The following is a 10195-nucleotide window of genomic DNA, read 5'->3' as shown; positions in this document are numbered from 1 at the left end:
TTCTGCATCTGCCACCTGAGTGGCAGATAACAGTAAACCCTGTTATGGACTAAATGTTTGTGTTCCTCCAAAATTCATATGTTCAAATTCTAACCCCCAATGCAGTGGTTTTTAGAGGGTGGAGTCTTAGGTGATAATTAGGTTTAGCTGATGTCATGAGGGTGGTGCCCTTATCAAGGGATTAGTGCCCTTATAAGAGACCAAAAAACCTGTGCTCTCTTGACTATATGAGGATACAACAAAAATAGGACTGTTCACAAGGGAGCTCTCACCAGAAACTTAATCTGTTGGCATCTTGATCTTGTACTTCTCAGCTTCCAGAACTTCAAGAAATAAATGTTTGTTGTTTAAGTCATCCAGTCTATGGTATTCAGTCTGAACTAAGACAAACCTATTTTGTAGGACCACTGAAATGTAAATACTACATAGAAAGTACCTGTCATACTTATTGGCAAATATTGAGTGTTATTAATAATGAGTATCAATTAAGATTTTTTTAATTCAGAAAATAGCACCCTCTTATCTGGGAATTTTTATTAATTCAGTATATTTCAGAGAAAATGCAATGCACTCAAAAAACACCAAATTAGTGAAAGATTTACTTCAGTAAGTTAAATTTGATTTTCCCCGGGACCAGCAGTTAGCATAATGGCTATGTCACTGGACTCCCACGTAGTTGACCACGGTTCACGTCCCAGACCCAGTGGCTTTAAACTCATGCCAGGCGTGTGTACGTGCATGCCCAAGATCCCAAGAGGAGAACAGAGGAGAAGGGATTGCCATGTGGCCATCCCCCCTGGGGGGTGATTTCTTGCTTTCTGTCTCTCTGTCTCTCTCTGTCTGTCTGGGGAGCACACGTGCCCTATAGCAATAACCTCTCAAAAAAATTTGATTTTCCCCACTAGGGTTTCTATTATTTAATTAAAACATGGAATGTTCTTTCCCACCTGGATGCAACTCAGAGCTCCGAGAATTTTGTCAAGGACCAACTTCTTCAGTGCTTCCCAGCTCCCCTTCCAGCCCCTTCAGTGCTTCCCAGTTTTTATTCCATCCAAACCATCCCTGCTTTCATTTATTTCTTTCTCACCCAAATCTAGCCCTCCCTTAGAATTTGCTGAATTTCACTCAAGGTGTGTAATTAGGCTCACCGATGGTAGGGCAAAGTGATAAGGCATAACTCTATAGAGCCAGGATTCTTCCATGTGGCCCTTCCAGTGTTTGGAACAACCTGAACATCTGTGGTTGGTAGTACCTTCCTGTAATCCTAGCTAACTGTGAGGCTGGATCAGGAGGATCTTTACATGGCAAGACCTGTCAAAAAAAATCTCTCTCTCTCTCTCTCTCTCTTTCTCTCTCTCTCTCCCTCCCTCCCTCCCTCCCTCTCTTTTTCCTCATAAAAAAATACAACATAATTAGAAAGATAAACTAATCAGAATGAACTTTTAATATAGTGGAATCGATTTCTCCCCACTCAGGGCTAAAATGCCAACACAGTAGCTACTGTACACCTTACTTGAAAGCACTATTACCCTTAATTTTCAGAAACTCCCTGGAGACAAGGCATAGGACAACTAGTTTGTGCACTATGCTCATTGAGATGAGCAATGCTTATTATAACGTGAATTGTGTCCCCCCAAATTTTTATATCTTGCAGTTCTGAACTCCAGTACTTCAGAATGTGATTGTGTTTGAAGATAAAATCTTTAATATCCTTGATTTGATTGTCATGTACTGTATGCATACTTTGAAAAACAATATTGAGTTCTATAGAGATATACAGCTATATATGAATAAGAAATCATTAAAAATAAAAGTTAACCTAAAATTAAAATTTTGTTATGATAGCCCTAACAAACTAATACTGCCTTAAATATAGACTTATTTCTGAATTATTTACAATCTCTAAGTTTTCCTAAAAGCATGTTTCAATTACCTTCTATTTATCCCACTAAGAAAGGAACAATTCCCATGTGGTACCCAAAATGGACACTATATGCAGTTTGTTAATCACATATACTCATAGTTACAGTCTGGGAGAGAAAGACACCATAAGCCACACAGGGCCACATGGGGTTGTACTCAGAAACAGGGAATAAGCAAGACCTGTGAGAGCCAAGACTTGTAGATCAAGAGTGAGAGGTGACCTCTAGTTCCTATAAAAGGATGTGATTGGCTTGTCTGAATAATTCTGAAACCTGATAAGGAATGAATCCCTGTTTAGGAATAAGCTAGATCTATATCTGGTCTCCTTGATAATGATGGTTGTTTAACTAGGGGACTTTATCTGCAAGTGCAGAGTACAGAGAGGAATTTCCAGTTATGCTATTTGAGGTCCTGCTGGTTTCACCAAATGTCAAGACAGAACAAAATAGTGGCCTTTAATTTTATGTCTTCCACTATAGTTCAGTTTTCTGTTCAAGGGCTTTCTCTCTCAACTTAGACACATCATCTGAAGGTCTTCTACAGCCTCATCTAGTCCACCACATAGCTTAACTTAAACATTACATTACAGGGCCAACTGGCAGCCTCGTGGTTAAAGAGGTTGAATCTCATATACCCAACTGGTCCAGTTTGAATCCCAGACCCAGTCATTTGAAAACCACACTTGAAATCAAAGGAACCCCCGTAACTGATCACACTGATAAAGGACTATTTGCCTCCTCTCCAGGCCTAGGCCACTCATATTCTGCTTAGGAATAAACCACATTATTGTTTTTACAGAGTTGGTTATTTCCGTCAACAAGATTGCTACCCTGAAGGGTTCAGAGATGAACTGGAGATCTTCTGAGGGGTGGCTTTGAACCTGGTGCCTGGTACCAGCAGGGTGCCCTTTGTGCCCTCTAGGGCTTAGAGCCTTTCCTTGGGGGAGATTCTATCCCACCACATTCTGGGAAAAGAATAATGGTTTTTATGGCCTGAAGTTTCTAGATAAAGAATCTTCTGACCTTGGTACCACTGGACCCATCCAGCATGTGCCCCCTATGAAGAGAAGAGAAGCAAGTTGGTCAAGGCCCTTCTGGACCAAAATAAAAACCCCAAGCCTCAGTTCTTCCTTGGCAACCCATTTTCCAGGATACCTCCCTTCTTTTTGGGAGCTGTTTTACCTTCCCTATCCACAATAAACTCCCCACTTTCTTATCCCCACAATAAATAAATAAGTAAAGAAAACCACACTGGACACTTTTGTGTGTGTGCCCAATATCCCAAGAGGAGAATGGAGGAGAAGGGATTGTGGCATGGTCACCCCCCACACCTTGGAGGATACTTTCTTACCTTCTCTCTCTCTCTCTCTCTCTCTCTCCCTGGAGAGTGCATGTGCCTTCAAGCAAAATGTGTTTTTAAAACGGTACATTGCATTGAGTCACAGTTTTCAAAAACTCAAGCTGCCATGTCTCAAGGAATTTATACTTCACTGCTCTAAAATGGAACACCCCACTTTTTACTCATTATTTCTATTTTCCTGTTAAGTCATAGTGGGTATCTTAACATTTTCCTCCTTATAGAAATAGTCTTTGACTTAGAATGGTTTGGCTTAGGAGTTTCTTGAGTTTACAATGTTGTGAAAGTTATATGCATTCAGTAGAAGCCATTCTTCAAATACTCATATAACCCTTTTGTTTTCGGTTTCTTGTACAGTATTCATTAAATTACATAAAATACTCAGCCTTGGAACCAGTAGTTAGCGTAATGGCTATGTCACTGGACTCCCATGTAGCCAACCGCAGTTCGAGTCCGAGACCCGGTGGCTAAAACTCACATGGGGCGCGTGTGCATGTGTGCCCAAGATCCTGAGAGGAGAATGGAGGAGAAGGGTTTGCAGTGTGGCCATCCCCCTGGGGGGGGGTGATTTCTCACTTTCTGTCTCTCTGTCTTTCCCTGTCTTTCTGGCAAGCGCATGCGCCCTGTAGCAAAAACCTCTCCAAAAAAAGGGAAAAAAAAAAAAAAAGAAAAGAAATATTCAGCCTTTTGTTTTAAAATAGGCCTTGTGTTAGATGATTTTGCTCAATTGTAGGTTAATGGGAGTGTTCTTCTGAACATGTTAAAGTAGGCTAGACTAAATTATGATATTCAGTATGTCAGTAATATTAAATGTATTTGGACTAAGAATATTTTCGACTTTGAAGGTTTATGGAACTGTATATTCATTTTAAATAGAGGAGTATCTGTATTTCTGCAACTCCTAGCTTCTAAAATTCTATGGGCAGAAGTTGAGTCTTCCTTGGCGCATCCCCAGTGCTAGCAAAGACTCTTTCAAAGAGCAGATACACAATTAATGCTTGTGGAGTAGGAGTGAGCAAAAGGTTTCATTTTTTAAGATTTAATTTCCCCTACATGTTTTAATCAACTAAGTATATAGGGTGTAAATCATTTAATTTTACAAAAGACTAAAAACAACAAGGAAAACAAAGATGAATTGCTTTTATTTATTTGTTTATTTTGTTATCCCAACTATTTTTCAGTGGGATGTTTTTTTCATATTTCTAGGAAATTCCTTATGTGGTATCACATTTTCTTGTCTGGTACCAAAGAGCCTCAGAATTCCACAGAGGTGGAAAGAGCATTTGAACAGAGATATGAATTAGAGTTGGCCATGGTGGTAATTCTAGGCTCAGCAGCAATTCTGGCTTGGGCTCTCTCTTCCTCATCTTGCAAAGCCTCTTCATATCGTGTTGAGAAGGCACTGGGAACAGTACCACTGACCTTAGCCAAAAATTCCAGAACTTCCATCTTACTAGTTTCCGCATGGGCTTTTGGACCCCACAGGAATTCATAGAGTGGAGGATAACTGTAGGGAACCTGTCGGTACACCAGGTACTTTAGCCTCACCAAATCTTGGGTGATGAGCTTCCTGGGCTCTCCATAGATAAAGTGCTTCCTTCCGGCATGCACTCTCATCATATTCAAGAATTTCCAGATATCTTCCTCACTGGCACGGTTGCCCTTAATGAAGATCACACCAAGGATAGTCATTAGAAGACCAGTCTTGGGCAACCCCCTGCCAGCACGCACCCTCCCATTGTTGGGGAGTTTCAGTTTGCTGACAAGGTTATACGAGTGATTAGCTGAGTCGATTTCCTTCACACTGACTGCAAAGATAACCTCAATGCGTTCAGAAGCTTTCCTAAGGATTTGATCAAACTGGTCTTGGTACCTTTCACTAACTATCTTCAGTATATCTGCCTTCAGAATGGGCTGTTTCATTTTATACTTGTAGAGCATGAACTGCTCCAACAAATCCACTTTCCTATCTATCGAATCATAGTATAAGCTCTCAGGAGAGGATGAGATATCTAAGGAACATAGATTTTCCTCATCTTGGTTGTTATCACCTTCATCAGATCTTTTATCAGAAATGTCTGCAGAAGTATCATCCATGGGTTGCACTCTCCAAGGTCCCTGGGAAGTGCTATCTAAGCCTACAGCAGATGAGCTCAGGGGAATATCCCCACAAACTGGAGAGGAAAATGAAGGGAGATCTTGTTCCACTATTACACTGGCCTGAGTTTCCTTGTGACTCTGGGAATCATCTCGAGCATGGCGGCGTTTCTCCCGGCTACGGAGCTTACTCTTCTGACCTCGAGGCATGATGGCTGTATTCAGGGACAGCAAGCAGCACTGCAAGTAGGAGAACAGGTAATAAAAGCCCACTGCAGGAGGGACATTGATAGGGTGTGTACATTTTTAGCACAAAACTTCCACTATGGTTTAAAGGAAGGCTGTAATCGCAGTTTTCCTTGAGACAACTGCTCTAGGAACCCGCTGAGTTCCTGTTCTCCTGATGAGCCTGCCACTTGGGAAACCTGTGTAGGAAGCTAGAATGAACCTTAGGCTGCAGCCTGCCAGCCCAGCCTCAGGTATACTGGGGTGACAGAAGGGGCTAGCAGTGTTCTGACTTAAAAGTTCTCTTGTTTCACATTCAAGACTATCATATCAACTAGTGGTAGGTTATGGGAACCATTCCCTCTACTGCTCTTAAGTTGGTATCACAATCCTCCCGGAGACCCAAAAGAAAGAGGTAAATAGGGTGGTCTTTGACTTATCACTTCTGTCTGGGTGTTCCCAGTGCTGATTGCTCAGTGGGGAATTCTCTTGTCTGGTCTTTTGGGGTCCTCAATCCTTATTTAGAGTCCTGGAGTTAGCACATAAGGCCTGGTACATCCACACCTTCGTTTGAGTGGGATGTACCTTTAGACTAAGGATCTCCCTCCCATAGACCTGACAAATAATCAGAGGAGCTTCAGTTTAATAGCCTTTCCCTTGGTTTTTAAGGCTTAAAACCTGGGCAGGGCCATATTCTTTGTTATTCCTTCTGTTAAGTAGTGGGTGGTCCTCTGAGTACTTGATTTGACCTCTGGAATGGCCTGCAACTCCTCCCTCCTTGCACTGAGACCGGTCTCTTCAAACAAAGGACAAAATCACCCTGAGACTACCCCTCCATGGGGATCTGAGGATCTTCTCATCTTACAGTACCTATCCTTGGTCTCCCAAAGCTGACAATAAGAAATGGATTCTGTGGGGAGCCCACTGTTATGGGATGTGTGGTTTCACTTAGCCCTCAGGGTACTTACCAGGACATCTGGAAAAACCTGAAAATCCTCCCACTACTGGCCTTCGGTTACAACCTTTAGACCAAGTCTCTCAGCCCTTTGTGACATCATAGGAGGAAGTGATGTATGTCACATGATGTCAACGGGCCCTGTCTGACCCTCTCAGTTCTGAAGGTGGAGGGGGTCCTAAGACCCTTACCTTCACTCCTGGCAAGCCTGGGACTCTTTCCTTTTTTTACTTATGTATCCTTCCCTCAGACCAAGGTTGTCACATCCCTGAGGCAGTTTTTGTGGAAGTCACTCTAACAGCCCTGCCTAAAGCCTCCCAGAGTTGATGGTAGAGGCAGGCTCTGTGCCTTATCATACTTCTGGGGTCTCTGGTCTCCTCCATTGCCATACATGGTTCAGCATCGATTCTTGGCAGAAAATGGGACACCACCTTCTACTGTCCTAGTCTCAGACCCTCAGATCAATGTTCTGACTCCCTGATGTCCAGAAGCCAAAGTCAGGGTGCCCTTGATGACATTAAGAGCCAGGCTCCTTGGGATTCTCTCTGTTTGGGGTAGGGGTATGTCCCGTCTTCACTCAGTGTCCTCACCTTGACTCCACACAGACCCAAGTTCCCTCCTTTTTCAGCTTCAGGTCATCCATGTAAACCAATGCCCTTGCCAACCCTGAACAATAACAGCCCTACTTCAGCCTTCTATTAGATATCAGAGCAGACACAGGCTGGCTTGTGACTACATTTATTATGGAGTGTTTGTTTCTTCAGTTCTCATTCATCAGAGTCTTCATCTTAGTACCCATACTTTCTATGAGAGGCTTCCACAGTAATGCCACACTACTCCAAACTCTTGGTTAGTTTGACCTCTACAAATTTTGCAGAGAATATGGGTCCCAGTAGTGATAATATGATGGGGAAGCTGAAATACAAGCAAAGAGCCCCAGGCAGGTATTAAGCTATTAGAGAAAAACATGCTCATCTATACTGTCCCTTCATCTGCCAGACTGAGCCTCTTATGTAACTTCTGTTCTAATATGTCCACTTTCTACAGAGAAGGGGACAAGTCAAATTCTGTGAGCCCCTGATATTTTGGAGTTTACTGACATTGCCTGTATAGATAATATTGTCAACAAATATGTCCGTCTGTCTTTATTCACAACTCACATTTATTTCGGTAATTGTGTTGATTATTCCTTGGGCTGTGCATCCCAAAATAGTATTTTGGGTATCAAGTCTTGCTTTTATCACCTGAAACACATTTTGAAATAGTGAGAAGAAAATGAGTAAGTGACACAAAGTCTACCAGGCTGCTAGTGGAACAGTGTTCAACTCTAGCAGAATTCAGATTCAGAGTCTAGTCTAGCTCTGACACTTAGCAGCCTTGTGAACTTGAGAATATGGCAAGCTATTTTAAAAAAATTTATTGTATTAGTGATAGAGAGTACATGCGTGTATTTGAGAGAGAGAGTAGGCAAGAGAAGCACAGGCCTTCAACAAGGTCTCATCATGCTGCCATTCCTTTTCCCCACTCCTCTGGCCCATCATGGGCATGCATGAATGTGCATGTGCCCCTTTTCTAAGCAAGTAAAACTAAGTAGTGTTTCCCCATTGGAACATGTGTTACCTAGTTCCACTGTCTGGTGTCTTCTTTAGCTGGAGGTAACTTCAATCCCTGTTTTGTGTCAAAGACAAAAAACCTCCTTCGCAGGCATGTTTCCATCCAAACCATGCCTATGTTCACTTGTTTAATCACACCTTGAATCAAACCTTTTGTTCAGAGTTTCACACTCAAAGTCACCTAATTAAAAATGCTCTTTTAATGAAATAGACTACTCTCCCAGCCCACAACAGTAACAGTCAGTGACTTCTTGGCAACACATTTCAAGGTGTTATCACCTATGTTTCTCAGAAACTCTCTGGAAATCATATGCCCACCCCCAATTCCCCAAGTCTAGTTTGTGCATTATATTGACCTGTACTGGGGCAGACACACAGAACCCCTTCCATTCTTACACCAAGTAGTGTACTCACAATTACAAGGTAACTGTTAAGACTTGTTTCCCATTCCCATTCCATGCTTAGCTCTCAAATCTGAGATGTACCATCTGAGAGTCTGGCCCCTGCTGACAAATTCCACAGCCTCATCCAGCCCACCATGTGGCCTCACTTAAAACTAATTCCCACTCAAAGACTTGCAGCTTCCTAATACTCAAAACTGACATGATCAGACAATGGATATTTGACAGCTTTCATTTGAGATCTCCTCAACCTCACTCCTTTTCACTTGTCCTTTATATCTTACATGGTGTCTCACCATCTTCCTTATATGATAGCTGTTGCTAGACAATAAAAATGCATGGGTAGTGAACAGATTTCTTTTCCTTACCACTCCCAGTACCATCAGGCAACCGTCAAAAAGCAGATGCTTAATTAATTCTTGGGAAATAATGACAACAAATCAGTTAAGGTGAACACATCTAATTTATTATGATTTTTAAATTTGCAAGCAGTTTGAATAAGGTCAGCAAATCCAAGGTAATATTTTATTTTGCAAGCGAAAAGCAAAGAGAACAGTACAAAACAGGAATTAAACACTTTAATTTTGTTTCACAGTTTCAAAATCCTAACATTTTTCCTGTGGAGTTCTATCACATTTCCAAAAATCTCTACTCCAATATCATGTTACCATATTCTATACTAAAAACAAATACAGAAAGCATTTCAATTTAACAATAAAAAATCTGATAGTCTTAAATTTGACAAGCAGTAATAAATATATAATTCAGGACATTAAGAAATTCAGACTAAAACAAAATAAATGTTCAAATATAAGTAAAAATTAGAAATATTAGAAAAATAACAGTTATTACTTAACTCATTATAAATCACTCATGTATAATAGCAAAAGAATGAAGATAGATATTTAATTTAGATTCCACCAACCCTTAACACTCTGCTCTCTCCAAACACTAAGTTAAAATCTACCTTGAACTTCACTAGATGTGGGTAGAGCAGTGGGACATGGCCCTAGGACCTGGCCTGACCTGGACCACAGTGCCAATCCTGCCTGCAAATCTCCCTCCTGCCCTCACTGCCTCCTCTCTCAGAGCCTCTTCATACAGATAAGGGAAGGAACTAGGGACTGTGTCACTGATCTTAGCCAAAACCTCCAGGACTTTCATCTTACTGGTTTCAGCATAGGCCCGGGGACCCCACAGGAACACATGGCATGGAGGGTCACTGTTGGGCACCTGCTGGTACACCAGGTACTTTTCCCGCACTAAATCTTCGGTGATGAACTTGTGGGGTTCCCCAAATATTAAGTGGCTCCTCCCAGCATATAAGCCCAACATATTCAGGAATTCCCACATCTCCTCCTCAGTGGCACGATTACCCCTCATGAAAATCACACCCAGGAGCGTCATCAGGAGACCGGTCTTGGGTAGCCCCTTGTCACCACTCACGCTTCCCTCGTTGGAGAGGCCTAGCTTGCTCACAAGAGCATAGGAGTGACTGACAGGGTCAACTTCCTTCAACTCTAGGCCAAAGATCAGCTCCATGCGCTCTGAGGCTCTCCTCAAAATCTCAGGGAAGTGCTGCTTATACTTCCTGCTTAAAACCTTTAACATGATTGCCTCTGTAA

The 10195-nt window shown here is 42.0% G+C and overlaps 1 protein-coding gene and 1 pseudogene across 1 annotated transcript in view; both read right to left on the bottom strand.

Annotated features, from left to right (window-relative positions):
• Window positions 1-4520: 4520 nt before the first annotated feature.
• On the bottom strand, window positions 4521-6646 carry LOC114009670 (melanoma-associated antigen B5-like; annotated as a pseudogene).
• Window positions 6647-9548: 2902 nt separating this feature from the next.
• LOC102498691 (melanoma-associated antigen B4-like) overlaps window positions 9549-10195 on the bottom strand; it is a 3089-nt gene continuing 2442 nt past the window's right edge. The window contains exon 4 of the mRNA XM_027775714.1: window positions 9549-10195. This exon is cut by the window's right edge and continues 2 nt beyond it. Within this exon, the coding sequence (XP_027631515.1) occupies window positions 9549-10195 (647 nt within the window).

Source organism: Tupaia chinensis, unplaced genomic scaffold (genome assembly GCF_000334495.1).
Source record: "Tupaia chinensis unplaced genomic scaffold, TupChi_1.0 Scaffold000600_1, whole genome shotgun sequence".
Taxonomy (NCBI): domain Eukaryota; kingdom Metazoa; phylum Chordata; class Mammalia; order Scandentia; family Tupaiidae; genus Tupaia; species Tupaia belangeri.
Note: the sequence above shows the minus strand (reverse complement) of the source record. Positions and strands in the feature narration are given on the sequence as shown.